General features: G+C 37.0%; 2 protein-coding genes across 3 annotated transcripts; both read left to right on the top strand.

Moving 5' to 3' along the window:
• The first annotated feature begins 4,937 nt into the window (after positions 1–4,937).
• blvrb (biliverdin reductase B) lies at positions 4,938–12,213 on the top strand. The gene is made up of 5 exons (XM_026913450.3): positions 4,938–5,160; positions 7,460–7,621; positions 10,183–10,272; positions 10,347–10,478; positions 11,783–12,213. The coding sequence occupies exons 1-5, from the start codon at positions 5,076–5,078 to the stop codon at positions 11,935–11,937; spliced, it is 624 nt and encodes a 207-aa protein (XP_026769251.1). The 5' UTR covers positions 4,938–5,075; the 3' UTR covers positions 11,938–12,213.
• Positions 12,214–12,342: 129 nt separating this feature from the next.
• On the top strand, positions 12,343–21,008 carry sertad3 (SERTA domain containing 3). Of its 2 annotated transcripts, XM_053234958.1 has the most exons (3): positions 12,343–12,704; positions 13,340–14,908; positions 16,159–21,008. In XM_053234958.1, exon 3 carries the CDS (start codon positions 16,167–16,169, stop codon positions 16,809–16,811), a length of 645 nt encoding a protein of 214 aa, XP_053090933.1. In that variant the 5' UTR covers positions 12,343–12,704; positions 13,340–14,908; positions 16,159–16,166; the 3' UTR covers positions 16,812–21,008. The 2 variants fall into 2 exon arrangements, with proteins under 2 accessions (XP_053090933.1, XP_026769293.1); XM_026913492.3 differs by lacking the exon at positions 13,340–14,908 and having other exon boundaries at positions 16,159–17,436.
• Positions 21,009–21,485: the final 477 nt, after the last annotated feature.

Here is a 21,485-nt window from a genome sequence, read left to right as displayed (position 1 = left end):
CACAAATAAATAGAATTAAAAAATCTTTCTCTCTCTCTCTCTCTCTCTCTCTATCTATCTATCTATATATATATATATATATATATATATATATATATATATATATATATATACAGTATGTGTGTGTATGTGTCATTGTTTTCTATTATTATTATTAGTAGTAGTAGAAGTAATATTAAAATATGTATGTATGTATTCTGTATATACATATGTATGTGTGTATCATTTAAAAAAAATATTATTATTAAATTAGTTAAATTATTGGTATTATTATTATTATTAAAATATATGTATTTATTTATTTATTTATTTATTTATTTAAATTCTCATTCTTTTTTTTTTTTTTTTACTGTATTGGTGAATGCATGTGAATGCATTTGTTTCTATTTATTTATTTCTGTAGTTATTTTCTGACTTGTACCCAAAAGTCTGTATTTGGCAGTACAAATCATGGCAATCAAACAACCTTTTGACTTTGAGAGAGAGAGAGAGAGATGCAGTCTGATGGAACTTATCTGTCTAATCAGTATTTAAGGCTGATGTGATTTAATCTAGAGTTTATTTCAAGTTTAGTATTTTATCTTGTGTAAACAAAGAATCTGGAATCTACCTTGGTGGCACAAATGAAAATCAATTTTATACATTTCTGTGTTCATTTAATGGTAAATCAACATTTTTTTTTATCTGCATGTGCCTCATTTAATGTTTCTAATGAAACAGTCCACATATGTTTAGCTATTCTGTTAAGTCTTGTCTATATAGTTAAATATGTAGCCTATGTTATACAAATTCTTTAATTATAATCAATATAGTCCTTTAACTGGAGAAGTATAAAAAATGTGTTTAGGGAGAAGAAACATAGACATGAAAGCACTGAAAGATTTCTTGTTAAGAATATAATGACAAAAAATATGTATTTTTGAGCATACATCCTAAATATATTCGCTGTGACGTATGCACTGTGGAACAGATATTATCTATTCCCATATTAAAGGAGCCAAATTTATACTGTCGCTTATGAATTGTTTTCTGCATCGCCTTTGGACCTTTTCCCTCATCGTAGGTTACGTCACACGGATCCCGGAAGTGAATTCTGTATTCATTTCATTCGTGTGCAAATTTTTTTTTTAACTATTTACGATATTTGTAGTAACCAGATTTTATTTTCCTTCTATGAATTGTGTTATGGTGCATTATTTTTCTCAACCGTTTCAACTGCTTTTACTTTAACTACATCCTAAAAACTACATGTCCCAGCAGCACCCGCTCTTTCCTCCAGCGTCGCGTGCGTGAGAGTGACGTATGTGCGGCTCCGCCCTCTTTTCTGTAAAGAGGGCAGGTCTACACACTGTACAGCATTTGGGTATAAGAATAATGGACACTTCAGAAAAAGAGAACAATTAATTACTTTAAACAGGATGAAGTTGATAAAATACGTGTGTTTTACTTTGATATGGGACTAAAGTTTAATTTTATACGGGTTAGAACCTCACTGTTCCTACTGAAAACACTGCAGTTACGACATTGAACCAGTAGAGGGCTCTGTTTAGTCTTTTTCCTTTTTTAAACACTTTTGTAGAACTGTAAAGAGACATTGAATTGGTTCACTACACCACTTGTAAATGTACTTTTTAACATAGATTTTTAATTAGATTTGGGGAAGATATTGTTTAACCCTTTATACTTTTAAAATTATCATAATATGTTGTAATATAAAAATGCCTGTATGACCCAATTTCAGGCCACCGTTTAAGGGCATAAGACAACTCTGGCCACTGTAATCTCACCGTAGCCTGAAAGAAAGGGATTTACTAAAGTAGGATAAATTGCCTCCAGTCTGGGCCAAAGTTTTCTTTACTCTTGAAACTGACAAAATATGTTGTATTAAAGCCTATGAAAGCCTAATTCTCCTATTTTCATCACACTCTGTCAAAACAGGACTTCCTAAAATTGGGAAACGTCATTCCAGCTTGGTCTAAAGTCTCCTTCTAAATGTCCCATATATGTGTGTGTGTGTGTGTGTGTGTATATATATATATATATATATATATATATATATATATATATATATATATATATATATATATGTACTGATCAGTCATAACATTCAAACCACTAACAGATGAAGTGAATAACACTGATTATAAGTCAATTATGAGTCAGTTGTCCAATTACTTTTGAGCCTGTGAAAATGGAGGGACTCTGTAAAAAATGGCTGTAAATCCTAAATGGTATATATGGTATATTTTTTGTTAAACCCCTTGAATTAAAGCTGAAAGTCTACACTTCAATCACATCTTGATTGCTTCATTTCAAATCCATTGCGGTGGTTTACAGAGGCAAAATTACAAAAATTGTGTCACTGTCCAAATACTTATGGACCTGACTGTATCTGCACTTTATTCCTTAAGTAGTCCACACTTTTTTTTGCCATCTATCTTTTTTTAACCTTTATATTATATTTTTATATTTTTCTTTTGCTACTTGTATGCAAGTAAATTCTGTTTTATGTAAATTTTGTTTTTTATGTCATGAGACAGTCGTAAAAAGCATTTCACTGCACGTAGTTCTGCGTATGGTTGTGTGTTTGACCAGTAAAATTTTAATTTGAATTTGGCTCGCAGCCTAATATTGGGCCACCCAAAACCTATCTCAATATAAAAGAACAGGACATCCTAAAATCAGATAATAAAGTCTCCAGCCTGACCCAAAGTGTTCTTCAACCCCTTAAAAGTATCATAATATGTTGCATAATGTGTTTTATTTTCATGTATGTGTCAATGTTTAGACCACTGTTTGAAGGGTTAAAACATCCTGGGCCAGAAAATGCTCTTCACCCTTAAAAGTACTTAAAACTAAAATGCCTAACTGTCCTGAATGAATCATTGTTCAGCGATCAAAACCCACCATCATCTGAAAGAAAAACTGAAAGACTCACCTCCTAACCCGAAGTCTTATTCGCCCTTAAAAATATCATAATATGCTGCATAAAAATAGCTTATTATATAATATAAACCCATGTTTAGGCCTCTTTCTAAGGAGTTGGGTTATGCAACGTGATGGTGCTGAAACTTGAGTGAACTGCAGCAAGACACTGGACATTATTTTCTTCTGAATACATTTAAAAAATTAAAGTGACATTACCATCTGCTTGGATAGACATTAGGGCCCTTGTGCTCATCCTGTGCTGAAAGACACGGCAGACCAGGTAAGGAGAAAGCTGTTGGGATTCCATTAGGGCAAGGTTACCTGGAGTTTATTAACCCCTGTACCACCTCTGTGGAATACTACAGCACTTGTTCAACCTGAGCCTGAGGAAAGGCGAAGTAACTACACTGTCGAAAACATAATGCCTGGTTCCAGTGCCAAAGAAAGGCTGCCTCACAGCACTCAGCTTGGAAAGATCAATAGTACTCACATCTCATGTGATAAAAATTTATTGCGGTGAAACTTTAGTGGCCCAAAATGTTTTAACTCCCTAAATAGTGGCCTGAACAGTGAGTCACATAGTGAAATTGCTATTTTTATGTGGTTAATATTTGAAAATTAGGCATTTTATTCAACATATGATATTTTTAAGACTGAAGGCAATTTTGTGGCAGGTTAGAGACAAAAACTATCCTATTTAAGGAAAGCATGTTCCAGTCAAAGGTGTCAAGCACCATCTTTCTGATAGCTATACTGTATGTTGACCATCACGGAGCGGTACAGAACATCCTTAATACCTGCCATCATCAGACTCTATAACCAAACCACCAGGTTTTTAGGACAATGTCCTATCACATTATGTCCTTACTTATATAGCTATTTCATTCAACTTTGCTTTATTGTTGGTATGGGCTGATACTTTATTTGACAGACATTTTCCTTGTGTGTCCATTATCTTATCCTTATGTGTGTGTATGATCTCTTGCCACCACTACATCATTTTATTTATTACTTACTTACTTACGTATTGTCTGTAAAGGTTTGTGTTTTGCAGCATCCTTGCAATTTGTTTGCTGCAGTGCAGTTTAGTGCAGATTTTCTGCACAGAATTATTAAATTATAATTATTAAATTATTATAAATAATTTATTAAACTAAGTACACCAGAACATAGAGCTAGGTAGATGGCCTGCACATAGGCAGGGCAGAATGGCCAGTTGTAAGCTAATTGAAGTAGAGCTCATGGTCAGTTGTTCTCTCTTTTCTTTTCTTTCTTTCTTTTTTTTTTTTTTTTGGTGGTGAAATTTTAGTGGCACAAAATGTTTTAACTCCATAAATAGTGGCCGGAACAGTGACTCTCATAATGAAATTGCTATTTTTATGTGGTTCATATTTGAAAATTAGGCATTTTATTTAACATATTACAATATCTTTAAAGACGAAAATGATTTTGGGGCAGGTTAGAGACAAAAACTATCCTATTTAAGGAAATCTTATAAATATTTATTTAAGATTGTGGTGAAATTTAGTGGCCCAAGATGTTTAACCCTCTAAGGAGTGGTCTAGCACTGAGTCATGTAGGGAAATTAAGCATTTTTCTACAAAATGTTAGAATATTTCAAAGGCTGAAGAAGACTTTGGGCCAGGCTGGGGAAAAATGATCATATTTTATGACATTCTTTACTTTTTTTCCCTTTCCTCTCTAAACAGTGGTCTGAATACTTGTTTATTTGGGGAAATGAGCCATTTTATGCAACAAAACATGAGGTGATAATGGTTGAAACAAGTATTTTTGCCGAATTGCTACTAAAAACAAAAACCAAAGCAGCTAAAATACACTGATAAGTGGTATAACAATAACCCGCACTGAGAAATTAAAAAAAACAATAATAATAAAAAAAAAAAAAAAAAAACAAGGCCAAAAGAGTGCCTTCTGCTGTCGCAATGTTGTTAACAGTTAACAGTAGAAATGTACTTCCGCTTCCGGCGTGACGTCACTCACCCCCCCCCCCCCCCGTGCCCAGCTGTTGTCACGTGACCAGAGTTCTCCTGAGAACTGAATTAGCTATAACAGAGGCGCTCCTGTTAAGACCATAACAACTCTGTGCTGGTGGTTTTAAGTGGAATACAGCTTACAGACGCAGTAAAATGTCTGATTCGATCAAAAACGTGGCGATCTTTGGCTCGACAGGAATGACAGGCTTGGCGACGTTACCTCTTGCAGTGGCAGCAGGTGAGAGCCATTTTCTATAATTATTAATAACAATCATTTATAACAGCAGGAGCTGTTATTATAGGAGGTGTCACATAACAGCTATTCATGCAAAGATTCATTTAAACACAAATCTAATTAGTAAGTTAATGCTCAGGGAAAGAAATATTGAAGCTAAATTAAATCTATTAGCCTAAATTTAAGAGTGCTCACTTAACCCTTTAAAAGTCTTATTTAAATGACATAGTAACATGTTTACAAGAGACTTTATTTAAAGGCTTGGCTACTATTCTCTGTTCAACATGAACTAGGACAAATATAGCTGCTTATTGTTGCATCTGCTCTATATATACCCCCATCATGGTTTTCTATTACACAGGTTATGTTTGAGAATAAAATAGATTGCAGAAAGTGTTAAAAGATCAACTGACACCAGCATTTTTCCCCAGAAATTATCTAACAAATAAATGACATTATATTACCTCCATGTCTTATACACAGTCATATCTGATTACACACAACTGCTGCTAGGAGCAACTCCAGGCATAACAACTGATTTAGTGTGTCTTTACTGTTCCACACAAAACATAGATGTATTTAAGTTTGGTCATTTTAAATATTATTATATTTCTGTCTCAACTTCCCAAAGTCACTATAACCTGTGAATGGTACATCCAACAAAACACAAGGATTCGAATTTATTGTCTGTTTTCCACTGTATGCTGCAAAATCTTCAAGCACACATCAACACATACAGTGTTTCTTAACCTTTATAACCACTGCATGTTTTCTAGCACTGTAAGGGTTAATTCAGCACTTGGGATTTTGTACTAAGATGCTGAGCAATCAGAATCGATTCCGCATTTCTTCCTTATTGTCATGGTTTACCCGGATCGTGACACAGCTTTCATGCAGGAGTTTCTGAAACGCATTTTTGTTGAGTCATGGTGCACAGAAGGTCACAGTGATAAGACACAACAGTCAGATTACTTTTTAATCTGTTCACTCCAGAGAGGGTGGTCCACATTTAATTCACAATATCTGCCAGTGAGCATCGATATTATTCTTTTTAGATGTTTTTGTAATCAGAAATTTAAAATATAATGCAATGAGTGTAATTCATTCATTCACCTTGAGTAGACACTTTATCCTGGTCAGGGTTGCGGTGGATCCGGATCCCAGGAACACTGGGCACAAGGAAGGGATGCACCCTGAAGGGAAGCCAGTCCATCGCAGGACACCTTGATCAAAGACATTCACTCGCTTCCACGTGGGCATGGGGAGAACATGCACAGAAACTTCGCTCTATAACTTACAACCACTTACAACCAAGCCATACTCGCACTATTTAATTGAACATGCAGTAATTAAATGCTAAAACCTTGTTTTATTGCTCTTCATTTGCATTTGTGATGTGGACTTTTTGCTCAGTCAGACATTTTGAAAAAAACTTTGCTTTGTAGAGGAAGCCTTGACCACTGATTTGCAGAAAAATGTCTGGTGTTCCACACTCTATTTTTCAGTAATCCAACACATCATCTGAGTTTTTCTAGTCTACTACATCTCACTGAGCGTCTCAGTGTTAACTAATTACTAAATTAAATTACTTCTCAGTGTTAACTAATTACACACTAAAAGTACACAGTTTTACATACCACTTCTGTTTGTGATGAGCCTCAATGCAGCTGCAATGAAACTATATACAAGATAATTTTTTTTTCAGAAATAACATTAATAAAACAAAAAGAAATGCCATTATCATACTTGCAATTGTTGCCCAGCTCTAATAACCACATTCAATTAAATTTTCAATTCAATTTTATTTGTATAGTGCTTTTAACAATGGACATTGTCACGAAGCAGCTTTACAGAAATATATAAATTCAGGATATAAATTTTAAATTTATAAATTTATCCCTAATAAGTGAGCCAGAGGAGACGGTGGAAAGGAAGAACTCCCTGAGATGATATGCGGAAGAAACCTTGAGAGGAACCAGACTCAAAAGGGAACCCGTCCTCATCTGAGTGACACTGGATAGTGTGATTATAAATAAATCCCTTCTATAATTGTGTACTAGATGGTCAAAAAGTGCAATTGTGTAACCAGGAAATTCATTATAGTTTTAACATCAAGTCTATCTTGTTGAAGGTATCAGCTGTTCACTGATAAACACATAATAAACTTTATTTAAGAGCCAACAGCTGCTGCATGTCCGTTACCTTTCATGGTGTTGAAAATGCCCCATTTCCTGATGCTGAGGTGACACATTGGGGTTTGTTTAGCAGCTGTTTAATATCTTTCTGAATATTTTTGTCCCAGGATATAACGTGACTGTGCTGGTGAGGGATCCGTCCAGGCTGGCCGCTGACCATAAAGCCTCCCGGATTGTGGTGGGAGACGTCCTTAACAAAGAGGATGTGAAGAAGACTCTGGAGGGTCAGGATGCTGTCATCATCATCCTGGGCACAAGGAACGATCTTAGTGAGTTAGAGTAGCAAAACATATTTTTAGTGAATTAAATATACTTTTTTTTTTTATTCCCAAGTGGACAGTGGGTACTCGTGCATGTCTACCGTTTGCGATAAAGCATCAGAACAGACAGAACAGAACAGAACAGAACATATGGGGAGTGAAAATCATTTATCATCACTCGCCATGTGCTATTTTGGCCCAGTTTGAAGGAACAGGGTCTTTCTGTCTAAGTTCATACGTTATCAAAGACACACCCATTTGTCTCTGCAAATATTTCTTAGTAGGTTCCCAGCTCGCAAGATTTCTAAGTGCTCTCAGAGACATAAAGCTCTCAGATGTCCTGCTGTATTATTTAGCTATGTGGCTAGCATTGAAAATTATAAACGTTTATGAATAGGACTTCTCTTAGATATCCTGTCAGGTTAGTTCTTCTTAGCCAATGTGAAAATTCATGCACATACATGCATGGACAAATCAGTAGCCCAGGTACTCAGGACAATCAGATCTCGTGTCCAGGCTATTAGTTTTTTTTTTTTTTTTTTAATTTGTAGTTGCCTTGCAGACAAACAGGATTACAACCAGAGAAGGAAAAAAGCCACTTTAAAGTCAAAGACGCTTTTTTAAAAGACTCTAATTTTGTCTTAGATGTTTATTTTATAACTTCTGCATTATTGGGTCAGTAAAAAAACTTTTTATATTTCAATGTTACAGAAAAATGTTTGTATGTCAGTAAAGAAGGACATATTACATAACACACCACAATTCAGACAAATAATGTCAGGGATTAGCTGTGAAAACAGAAGCAACAGTGCTTCTGCAACTGTCAGAGTCTCCAGATGAGTTGTTGCAGAGGTATCAGCCAATTTCCTTATAAACCTGCACAAACTGTACCTGACACTACCCATGCATTTTTAAAGATAAAGCGTCGCACCAAATATTGACGTTGTTTTTCGTTTCAAGGCGTCTTTGCTTTACAGCATTTATTTACATGTGCCCAAGACATTGAAATTATTGTTTAAGAATCAGGAGGTATATTGAAATGTTGATCAAGTAAAATAAAATGCAGCACATCATATAACTCTCCTGCTAGCTAAATATGCAGTAACCTCACAGTGAAACATATCAAAGGAAAATAAAGACGCTAGCCAGACTCGATAATATTTTTATTATTTGCAGTGTGAGGAGAGAAAGCACCACAGCTCATAACTGAAATCTTCACCGAAAACTTATCATTAGAGTATAAGATAGATAGATAGATAGATAGACTTTATTGATCCTGGGGAAATTGTAGCATTACAGTAGTGGTAAAAAGACATTCACAGATAGCCATAAATACAGTAAGACAGCACTGTGCAAAGGCTAACATAATATATAAATATATATATAAATATATATGGGGGGCTTGTCTCTATATAAAAATAAGGATTATTGTCCTACAAAAAATAGTCTCCTCCCTGGGAATTAATGTACTCATTCATTTCCCTTAGTCTGTATTAAGGTGCTTAACTAGCCAAGTAATTATTATGAGATTGGGCATCATGCTGGAGCTTTTACTTGCCCAGTGGACTAGCTAATGAATTGTCCACCCCTGACATACACTCACCGGCCACTTTAATAAGAACACCTGTACACCTGCTCCTTCATGCAATTATCCAAACAGACAATCATGTAGCAGCAATGCAGTAGATAAAATCATGCAGATACAGGTCAAGAGCTTCAGTTTATGTTCACATCAAACATCAGAAACATTTTTTCCAATTTCCAACTGTCCAGTTTTGGACAGAGCCTGTGACCACTGTGGCCTCAGATTCCTGTTCTTGGCTGACAGGAGAGGAACCCAATGTAGTCTTCTGCTGTTGTAGCTCATCCACCTCAAGGCTTGATGTGCTGTGCATTCTGGGATGCTTTACAAATCAACAAGGCGTTTCTGTCTGCAGAACCGCTGCTTATTGAATGTTTTTTGTTTTTCGCACCATTCCGTGCGAAATTCTATTCCAAGCTCTAGTGACTGTTGTGTGTGAAAATCCCAGGAGATCAGCAAATGCGTAAAAATGCGTTTTCTGAAATGCGTAAAAAGTAGCACATCTGGCAACAAGCATGGTGAAAGCCACTGAGATCACTTTTTTCTTCCATTCTGATGTTTGTTGTAAACATTAACTGAAGATATTGACTTGTATCTGCATGATTTTAGGTATGTGCTGCTGCCACACAACTGGCTGATTGAATTATTGCATGTATGCACGGGGTGTACAGGTGTTCCTATTAAAGTGGCCAGTGACTGTATATGCCTTCTTCCTCGTTCCTAGTTGAAAATTTCCATATTTAAACTCAGACATTCCCACATTCCAGTTCTCATTTCCAAATATATGGACCCAAAGACACACCTTCTATGACCTGCAGTCTGCCCATAATTCTGTTCCCCAGATATGATTTTCAGGAAAATTTTGGAAATATGACAGATACAACCATTGCTTTGCCTGAGGAATAATTGTACTATACTATAACTGTAGTAAAATGTGATATTTTAAACAATAGGCAGTTATTTTTATATGAAAATGCTTGATCTGTAGGTCCTACCACCATGATGTCTGAGGGCACACGGAACATACTGGAGGGTATGAAAGCCCGCGGCATCTGCAAAGTGATTGCCTGCATGTCCGGTATGACTCGTTTATGTGTTTTAAGTATGTTATTTAACATGAATTGCAAATCATTAGGTTGTCTTTGTCCACAGCGTTTTTGCTGTGGGACCGGGCAAAAGTTCCTCCTCGCCTGGTTCCTGTCACTGAAGACCATGAGCGCATGTACATGTTGCTGAAGGAGTCTGGACTGGATTATGTAGCTGTGATGCCTCCACACATCGCAGGTAATGGATACTGACTCAGTCCACAGTGTGACGTAACACCTACAGTGTTGAGTGAAACCTCACGGTGTTGGTAGTTGATGAGTTAATAGATCATTATACGTTTGGGTCACTGTCGTGCTGAAAGGTGAAATTCCTTTTCATCTTCATCTTCAGCTTATTAGCAGACACCTGAAGGTTGTCTAAAATGGACTGGTATTTGTAGCTATTCATGATTCCATCCACCTTGATAAAAGCCCCAGTTCTGGCTGAAGAAAAGCAGCCCAAAAGCGTGATGCTACCACCACCATGCTTCACCGTGGGTATGGTGTTCTTTTGGTGATGTGCTTTTTTTTTCATACCTTTAGGAATTATGGAATTATTATACCTTTTGAGATTTGTCTCATCAGACCATAACATGTTTTGCCACATGGTTTGGGGGTGATTTAGTTGGACTTGGATGTTTTTTGTAAGGAAGGGCTTTTGTCTAGCCACCCTACAGCCCAGATATGTGAAGAATACGAGAGAATGTTGTCACATGCAGAGAGTAATCAGTACTTGTCAGATATCCCTGCGGCTCCTTAAATGTTGCTGTAGGTCTCTTGGCAGCCTCCCTGGCAAGTTTTTGTCTTGTCCGTTTGTAAATTTTGGAGGGGCGTCCTGTTCTTGGTGATGTTACTGTGGTGCCCCATTTTCTCCAGTTGTTGATGATGGCCTTCGCAGTGTACCTCAGTACATCTAATGTTTTGGAAATTCTTTCCTGACCAATATCTTTCGACAATGAGACCCTGTACAGGCTTTGTAAGCTCTTTGCAGAACGTGGCTTCATAAGTCAGATGAAACTAAGAAGATGTGAAGAAAAAGCTTTATTTGGGGTTAATCAGAATAATTTCACTGATGACAGCTGTATGATAATTACCTTTGAACATGAGATTGAATGTGTTTGGAATGTGATCACTTTAAACGTGTTTTACAGGGCCGTAACCACCATAGACATTGAGGGGAGATAGATAGATAGATAGATAGAAAATATATAAATACAAACTATATAAATACAAACTATATATATATATATATATATATATATATATATATATATATATATATATATATATATATATATATAAAAATTTGGGCCTTTAACACATAGAGAACCAAGTTTTTGAACCCCTCCCCCCACCACACACACACACAAACACACACACACACACATCCAACCCCACTAAATGGTTTGTTCTCCCCCAGTGTTGAAGACATGGTTACGGCCTTGGTGTCTTCTGCACACAAAGTGTAGTACCTGCTGCTAATAATCATCTCGTCCTCCGCAGATAACCATCCTCTGACTGAAAAGTACACGGTCACTGAGAACATGCTGCGAGGAAGAGTCATCTCCAAACACGACCTGGGTCACTTCTTCGTCAAGTGTCTTTCCACATCTGAGTGGGACAGGAAGACAGTGGGGGTGTGTGGGGAGTACAGTTAAACTCCCCACTGTTCTACACAACTTCAGTTCTGAGTTTCTTTTAATATGATGCTAACATTTATACGCATAAGGTTTTGCAACGTGCCTTTTTAACACGACAGATCTTCATTACATAAAAGAAATCATTGTAATTACACAGGTAATAATGCAGGATAATAACCTCATTGTGATTAAAAACTATTTTGCAGTGTGTCAGTTCGGTCGATTAAATGCTTCTTAGGTGTACGATATTCTTTTATTTTTAAAAATTAAAAATCTATTTTGAAACCAAGCAAACTCTTCATTCATTTTGTGGAATGTAAATATTATAATAGATTTTTTTTCCAGTGTCTATTTGTTTTTGAAACTTCGCCTTTAAACGGCAAAACAAGTGATATAAAAACTACATTACCCAGAGTCACCTTCGAGAGACTTGGCTTAAAAGCGGGAAAGACAAAAATTCCAGCGAAGACTGCAGTTTTTTTTCCCCCGTTACTTTTTTTTCTTTTATTCCACCTGTTTTCTGGCAAACCCCGCCTCCTGCTATTGGATTGGCTGTACCATGGAGGAACTCCCTGTGATCATACCGTCACAACCAGTAGGCGCAAAGAGAGGCGGAACGTCACTAGCCAATCATAGCGAAGGGCGGCGGGATTTGTCGGAATGCGAGTGCACAAAAATAATAACTCGTTTGTTTCTTACGCTCGTACACTTCAACAAAAGTGGCAGCTGAGATTTTTCTGCTTAACGGATTTGGTGAATTTCTGTAGCACACGCGCGACACTGAGGTAAGTGACTGTAATAAACGTTTGTTTTCAAACTAAGCTAACTTCCCGAAGCTAACTTCAGCAGTGTAGCGGTAATAGCTGGCTAACTGTAAGTTAACGCTAGCTAATGTCAGCTTTTACAGAGCGTCTGTGTTATGTTAACGTGTTTCATGTGCTAATAGAGCTAATAAGAAGAGATTATTTATTAAACTGGTCTGCTTTTACAGGATTTATAAACGGATAATTAGCTTGGTTAGTGAGTGGCCGCATCCCAATTCCCTCCTCCCTACATAGGGTACACTACATAGGGTACACTACATAGGGTACACTCTGTGCGCCACACACACACACACACACACACACACACACACTGTGTGTCCTGTAGGGAGCCTCTACACTCATGTAACTGCTCTTATAATGAATAATCTACATCCTATACAATGCACTATATGTCCAAAGGAGCAATTTGAGATTAAGCCACTAAACCACTATTGCTAAGTAAAGAAACACAAGACCTTAAACCAGGCTCTGCTGGGGAAAAAACCCTCATAGAATTTGTAATGGTTTTAATGGTTGTAATGGGAATTGTACTGGTTTTAATGGAAACTCTAATGGTCTCTGTGGGTCTCTAGTTTCTATTGTTTTTTTTTTTCCAGCAGGGGGAGGTTTACAACATTTGCATTCCATATGATTTCTGGGCAAAAAAAGGAAAGTATCTTAGAGTTCATCAAAAAAAAAAAAATGTGTGTGTGTGTGAGAGAGAGTGAGTGAGTGAGTGAGATGCTAAAAATGAAAATGTGAGTGTTTACTGCAATGAAACAATTTAAAACCATAAACAGAGGAGTAATAAGAAATAAGAGTGTCCCGATTCGATACTGAGTGTGGATACTGGAGCTGACACTGGCCTGAAACACTGAAACAGTATCTTATAGGATGTGAAATCTTTTCAGTCTGATTTATATATTTTACATTCTGAATGTGTGTTTTGTTGACTGACACAAATGATCTGAAGATGCAACTTGTCTTAAAGCATCATGCCTCCTTGAGGACGTGTATAAATGAGTCAGCTTGGTTACTTAGAGGATGTCAGTCTCAGGTATCCCGCCTTCTGAAAATGCAAAAAGTCAGTATGTGACAGGGCAGGGTTGTAACAGATAGACACACACATATACATATATACTTTACTGCAAATTTGTTAACACGCCATGTCTTCATAGACCTTGCTTTGTGACAGGGGCATTGTCTTAGTTCTAATGAAAGGCCATTGTAATGCTACGGCTATAGCCTATACAATTGTGTGCTTCCAGCTTTGTGGCCCACATATGAGTGTGATGGTCAGGTGTCTACAAACTTTTGACCATATAGTGTATATCTAGCCATATAGCACTGATGCCAGAAAAAAAAAAAAACTAAATTCATTATTTGGCAAACGTGCGTTTGAATGATGGCAAACGAATTCCACACCACTAACATACTTTGATGCCTCAACTTTAAAAAAACATGAATATATTTCCCCAAAAATGATGAGGAAGTGTTTTGTTAACTTTCAAAACTTGCCCAGGGTTTCTGCAAAATCGTGTTATGTAAACGTGGAAGCAGTTTAACAAACTTGGCTGCAGAAACCGCTGTAGGCTATGAATAATAGTAGGTATAAAAATACACACAGTTTTTATAGACATATTTTTATATTCTACTTAACCTATTGCATCTTTAAATCTATAAATTTTCTCATTTTTGGGGGGTAACCAGATTTTAAAATGCTAGAATTTTTGTAGTTGAGATACATGTGAAAGAGAGAGATTTCAGTTCAGGAAAGCCTGTAGTGTTCATAACCTCATATGTCAACATGTAACCATGTGAAGGGATTTCACGCAATAAGTTAACAAATTAAGTGAGCACATAATTAACTAAATATATTCTACTGTCACTATGATATGCAGTATGCAATCAGTGTTTTGTAAGCTATAATTATTAAATATTAAAGAGTAATTGCTGTTCCATTGTTCTGTGTGTACATTTTATGTACTATAAAATGAGAGCTGATGACTCGCAGCAAATTCGGGGGGAAAAGTGACTCAGAAAGGACTGGTGTTAGTCCACCACTGCTGTATTCCAGCAGAAAGCTGGGTCTAATTGTGAGTGATAGTCTATCGTCACCAGGGTCCAGCGTGGTCTGAAGTCTGATTCTGTCTCTAGCAGATCCATCCGTGCTTCTCTGATACAAGGTACTGTATGTGTATGTGCTTTACAGCAGTGATGCAGATGCATGTGGCTGAGTGAGGGGAAAGTCTGATATTGTTCATTTTTATGATGATATGTACATAACATGGGGATATTAAAGGTATTCCATGAGCATGTGTAACCATAAGTCCCTGAGTTCTGTCATTGTTCAGTCAGTAATTAAATTCATGTGATTAAGTGTTATAGATAAAAACGTACTCAATATGTATTTGAATTAATGGGAAAGTGAATGATTCTGTAGTTGCTACTGCAAGTAATATGGTTAAATAATCAATTTTAATCATCTTTAGCACCAGTTATTAGAGCAAACTGGGGATTATATCCATCAAATAACAGATACACATGCATTTATTTACAAGTTATTATAAAGAGTGTGGTTTGAAAAGATACTCATGTTTAGTCTGAAACAGGAAGAATACCCAGCACTGGAGCTGCCTGCTGTGTTGTGATTGGCTCATGTGTTGGTTTTCTACTGATTAAAGAACAGAACAGATTTCATTCGTTTGCATTATATGTGGAGAACATGTTAGCACATATAACATACAATGCAGTCGAATTGTATTGAGAAATAAATCAAGATTGCAGTATTATTTTTATACAGACCTAAGTTCAGTTTGGTTCGGTTGTTTGTTCAAGAGAGAACCAAAGACATTACCAAAAACATCAGTCAATGAATATGGTCCTCATAAATTACAGGGATGTCATGCTGTTATATAGGCTGATCCCATGATCACTTTAAACTGTACTGTGATATACATTTTTAGTCATCCCATCCACTACTAGTGTTCGGTAACATCATGCCAGTTTAATCTCAGTCTCTTGACTTTCTGTAAAAGCTAACCTTTTCTTTTTTTTTTCCTTTTTTTTTTTCTTTTTTTTTTTTTCTTTTAAGCCAGCATGAAAAAACAATTAGATGGCCTGCCCTAAGTTGACCTTTTCAGGCAAAACACTGTGAATACTTTTTTTTTTTTTTTTGTAATTTGCAGTGTTTGTCATCATTGGAAAATTCCGGCACCCAAAATAGCCCCACAAATATTGTTCTGATATGCCCCCACCCCCAGCGGAACCTGCACCTTTGATAACACATGTTTTTGTGATGATTCCTCAGGAGAGGAACTTCCTGTGTAACTTGTACATTGGTAGATTAAAAGGTTCAGATGCATTTTTATTTATTTATTTATTTATTTTTACATGAGTGGTGAAATCAGTTCTTCTCTGTGTTTTGTCCTCACAGGGTGTATAATGGTGGCACGAGGGCTGAAGCGGAAACTCCGTGATGATGATGTCAGAGACCCGGGGTGGGAGAATCAGTTGCAGTCCGTGCTGAACATTTCCATAGACAAGTACCAGCGCGATCAGGCCCTCATGGAGCCGAGCTTACTGCGCTCTGTCCTCATTACTAACACACTCCGTCAGGCCAAAACACACATGGAGACCGTTTCTGGAATTGAGAACCCTATGAAAAAAATTCAAACACATCATCCAGTAACATGCTTCCGGCAGGAACTTGGCACGCCTTCCGGGTTCGAAGACATGGATGATGATTTCATGGAGGATCTGTCTTTATCCACCGCCATTACCGCCATCTTGAAGAATCTAGACACAGCCCTTGATGGCAGCTCTGGATCATCTGCACCTCAGCGGTCACCGTTAGCCTCCGTGGAAAACCTCACAGGGGACAGGACCTGCAAAAGGAGTCCAAACAAAAGTTTATCTAATCACCTGCAGGACAGTGTTCTAGATGATTTGTTATTGGACTTTGATACTTCTATATGTGAAAGGGAGCTGGCTGATCATACTTTTGACCTTTCAGCCGACGAATTTGTGAAATATTTACCCTGCGTGCCCTGCTTAGGGAATGAAATAGGGTTTTTACACTCCATGTAGTGCACTGCATGTCTAGTATGGATTTGGCATTCAACTGTCTGTGTATTTATACCACACAGGTTTGAAATAGTGGCTCTGTGAGTGCACTGTTTGTAAAATCATAATTTATTAAAAAAAAAAAAACCTTCCACATCATATGTAGGTAAGGAGTGATTTGGCATTCAGCTCCCTACTCCATAAATTTGTACTACATAGAGTATGAATGCCTATTACTTCCTGTTTAGTGGACTGTGTCTTCCAATAGGAAGACATTGCTCCTATATGATTCCAATACGCAATATTTTACACGTGGTGAGAATAATGGCCTCATTGTTTGTTACATGTGGACTGAAATGAGACTCATTCGCTGTATTTAGTGTGCCATATGTCAAATAGGGAACTATTTGCAATTCATATGTGCAGTTTATATATATGTACACTACATAGTGTATGAATAATAGCTACTAGACTCTGTAATACTCTCCCTATTTATGTAGTTCACTCTGTCTCAAGTAGAGAGCCAAGTCTGTGTGCAGTACATAGGGAATGAAGTAAGACAACTACACTCTATTCATTGTGCTATGACCAGATCCTCCCCATATAAGTGGACTGTTTAAAGTATATTTACATTTACATTTACATTTATGGCATTTGGCAGACGCCCTTATCCAGAGCGACTTACAATATTTAATGTTTGAAATGTAATTAATGTAAATAATTACATTAAGAGACCCCCGGAGGAACAGGCGAGAACGCTTAAGGTTTCTAGATTTTACTTCTCTTTCAATTTTTATTTCCCCAGGAATGTATAGGGAGCCACTGTTTCCAGTTATATGTAGTTCCCATCCAGCTCTTCGTCTTTGTCTTTGAGATGAATGATTAAATACTAGCCTCTATCTGTTTTTTAAGATTGTAGTAATGCTGAGTATATAAAAGGTAATACTGATCCTCGTAAGAAATTGTAGTTTAAAGGTTAAAATTGAGGCAGCGTGGTGGCGCAGAGGGAAGCATTGCCGCCTCACAGCTCCGAGGTCTCGGTATCGAGCCCATGGGGAGTTTCTGTACATTGTTCTCCCCGTATCTGCATGGGTTTGCTCCAGGCCCACCTCCCAAAAACATGCCAGTAGGTGGGTTAGCCATGTTAAATTGCTCCTAGGTGTGAATGAGTGTGTGCAATGGACTGGCATCTAATCCAGGGTTTAATACCACCTCACGTCCAGTGTTCCGAGGAGTGTGAACCTGACCGGGATAACACGGTACACTGAAAAGTGAGTGAGGCTGTTGCACTCTCATTGTGTGCACTACCTAAGAATCTCAGTTCAACATGACTATCTGGACAGGTCCTTACTTTATGTGTATGTAAACTCCATAAACTATACTGACGAGTAGTGCCTTCTACACCTGATCTAGTGCACTGTATCTAGTGCCAACAAGGTTGAGTGCCATGTAATGCCACAGGGTGGCAGGGTGGAGCAGCTCCAGGGTCTCCGGTTCAATCCTCAGCTCATGTTACTGTCTGCAGTTTTCTGTGTGGGTGTTCTCATTTCCTCCTACCTCTCAAAAACTTTGGTCAGGATCAGAGTAAAGATTGATGAATGAAGTAATGCTGCAATCACGTTAAAGGTGCCTCTTGCTGAGAACATGCCTTACTAATATCAGGCAAAGTTCATAGTACAGAAAATTAAAATCTTTTAAAGCCATATAATTGTTACACCTTTTATAGGTTTTGAAGACTATCGTGTTTGTAAATACCTCATGTGACTGATTCACTTCACTGGCTGTTTTGTTTTAAAGTGATATGTCAGCCAAAAGTGTACCCAGAGTTTCCATCCCAGACATGTTTGGTGCTTGAAGTTTGCTTCATTAGTTTTGCACTGAAGCTGTGAGGTTAATGTAGCCAACGGTTAGTAGAACACTATAGTCTCCTGTTTAGCATGCCTGAAATGTGTTTATTTGTTTAATTTTTTCCCCTATTTATAAAAACTTGGTTTCATCATTTGCATTATAACACTGAACTTGTGAATTATTGCTTAGTGTTTATACAAATCCAGGTAGACAAAAATCAAAAGTGTTACAAGTGTTAGGTTAATACATCACTGTTAATTCATTACTGTAAGAATTAAGGAAAAATTCAACTTGAATGACTTATGACAAATTACATATTTATAGTCATTATGTGGTCAGTGATACAAAAGATGTATTTTATGATTAAATTCTGAATTGACTTTTTTGGTTTTGTGTTTTTTGTTTGTTTCAACAACTTACCATTCAACTACTTATCTAATTACTATCTACTTATAGTGGCAGCAGTGGGAGTTCATGTCTACCTAAAGAGAGTGATCAGCGAGAAAGAGCAGCAGCACTTTAGTCCAGCTCTCTCACCTCCTCCTACGTACACTGCTTAAACAGATAAGTTTCCAAAGCTTCAACATTAATGCTATACTACTGCCATCATGACTGTCCTGTTTTAGAGTGCATATACAGTGTATCTGTGGTTGAGGACTTGCTCTGAATAATCTGATTCAGGAACAAGTGAGGCAAATTTGAATCTTTCAAGCGCCCTTGCCGTTATACCATGGTTGTTTGCATATGACAGTGGTTCCCAACCTTTTTCAGTCAAGTCTCCTTTTGCTAATTGAAAAAAAAATATTCAGGCCTCCTCAAAGCACATCACCCTCAAACCACCACAATGGAAATAAGCCGATGGCTTTTTTGTGTATTTTATCCTGGACAGTTTTGGAATGGGTATGAATTAGTCTTTTTGGACTTTTTTGTATTATGTTTTAAAGTTTGTCAAATAAAACAAACAAAAACCACTATCACATTCCCATTCCCACCTTTCTTATATAAAATTAATTATATAAGTGGTTAGAACTGTTGCCTTGCACCCCCTGGGTTATGGGGGTTTGAATCCAGCCTCCGCCCTGTGTGTGCAGAGTTTGCATGTTCTCCCTGTGCTTCGGGGGTTTCCTTCAGGTCCTCCGGTTTCCTCCCCCCGTATGAAGACATGCTCTGTAGGCTGATTGGCATTTCCAAATTGTCCGTAGTGTGTGAATGTGCCTAAATAACATTTCATTACCTCTACATTTCGTTCCATCCTTCATTCCCTTTTTTATAATTTGAGATCTAGCTTTCCTCCACTACAGCAGCCTCATACTTTGGGAACCACTGGAATATGATAAGATCAACTATGCTAGATATCCATCTGTATACTGGGTGGAAATATCTCCTTCGAGAAAACCCATCCAAACACAGTGCATACGTGTAGCTGCAGTCCGACAGCAGGAATATGACTTTGCTTACGCATATCACCAAGTCATAGAACAAACTCTAAACCATGACTCAAAGACAAAAGATATACTTTTATAATCATCACTGATTACACTGAGTTTTACTCTGGGTGTGTAATCAGTGATGATTATTTTATCTTTTTATCACCCACTGCAAATCTAAAATTCCATTTTCAACAATAGGACTCTAATAGAGTATGAGGATTTTGGGATTTGAAGCCATCTCTGGTAAGGAAGTGCTAATGCAAGAACATGTAATGCAGGTTGCAGTATACATTCAAGACGTATGCAAGGCTTTGTCCCAGTCTATATACTACACACTAGTATGTATAAAAATTCAGTATGTCTTAATGGTGATTAAATGAAGTAGAAGACCCCACTCCCCTAAAAGTGTTCCTTGAATTTGTATTAGATTACTCTCATTAGACATGAGAAATCATTTTAACAGAGGAAACTTTGTATTTTGTTGAATTTCTTTCAGTCTTTTTGTGTTTACTGCAGGACCACAAATAACATTCAAGCCAGTAAAGAAACACATGACCACATAAATGCCAGCTATTGTTCATTTACTTACTTTTTTTTTTACAGTTCATCATTAATTTGCTGTTATAATTTAAACATAATGAACATTTTAAGTCATTTACAATCTACTGTGATGTCAAACCACAGGACATTTCATGTGAGACGTGTGTGTATGACTGAGGCTCACAGAGCTCTGCCTATATGAACATTTTCTTTGGTATCTCTAACTTCACAAAGAAAAGTCTCAAAAAGTCCCTTCCTGGTTGGACCCTAAAGACATGACATGATTGAATGTTTCAGACACAATGATCTTTTTTACACAACAAAGTAAACCGTTTTATGTGTTTATTTTTATCCTTTCTTCCCCTCTTTTTCTTCAGCCCTTTTTGTTTTTCTCAATCACATAGTTACATTAATTTAGGACTATTCTGACTATAAATGTTGATTGTTTTTAGTCATATAGGTCAATATCATTAATGTGTAACTTTCATATTTCACATGTAAGAGTCACTGATACTGCGTATCAAACAGCCAACATCATGTGATCAGGTGCATAATAACAATAATAACAACAATACTGTTAACAGACACTTTAAATGTCATCAGTGTGTTCATTTGAGCAGGAGGCTGCATTATTGGGTACTGACAAGGGACTAAATGACATCATTTGGAGAGAAACATAGGGACAGAGGTCTTTAAGGGTCATTTTTGGACAGATTTAAAGGAGCATCATGGGTCCTTCTTGGACAAGGCAATCCAGTTATTCTGTTTACCAGACACAACTTTCTCTCTTATACTATATTGTAAACCATTATTAACCATTGATCATGATATGGTATAGTTTTATTATCACAACTTATCAAAACAAATGGTATTTTAAAAA

Source organism: Pangasianodon hypophthalmus, chromosome 6 (assembly GCF_027358585.1).
Source record: "Pangasianodon hypophthalmus isolate fPanHyp1 chromosome 6, fPanHyp1.pri, whole genome shotgun sequence".
NCBI lineage: Eukaryota > Metazoa > Chordata > Actinopteri > Siluriformes > Pangasiidae > Pangasianodon > Pangasianodon hypophthalmus.
Note: the sequence above shows the minus strand (reverse complement) of the source record. Positions and strands in the feature narration are given on the sequence as shown.

Bases quoted from the DNA above. Each gene is read 5' to 3' on its own strand.
- blvrb (XM_026913450.3), top strand. From the start codon at position 5,076: ATGTCTGATTCGATCAAAAACGTGGCGATCTTTGGCTCGACAGGAATG. The intron at 5,161-7,459 runs GTGAGAGCCATT...TTTTTGTCCCAG, and splicing joins ACCTCTTGCAGTGGCAGCAG to GATATAACGTGACTGTGCTG. The intron at 10,479-11,782 runs GTAATGGATACT...CGTCCTCCGCAG, and splicing joins GATGCCTCCACACATCGCAG to ATAACCATCCTCTGACTGAA.
- sertad3 (XM_053234958.1), top strand. From the start codon at position 16,167: ATGGTGGCACGAGGGCTGAAGCGGAAACTCCGTGATGATGATGTCAGA.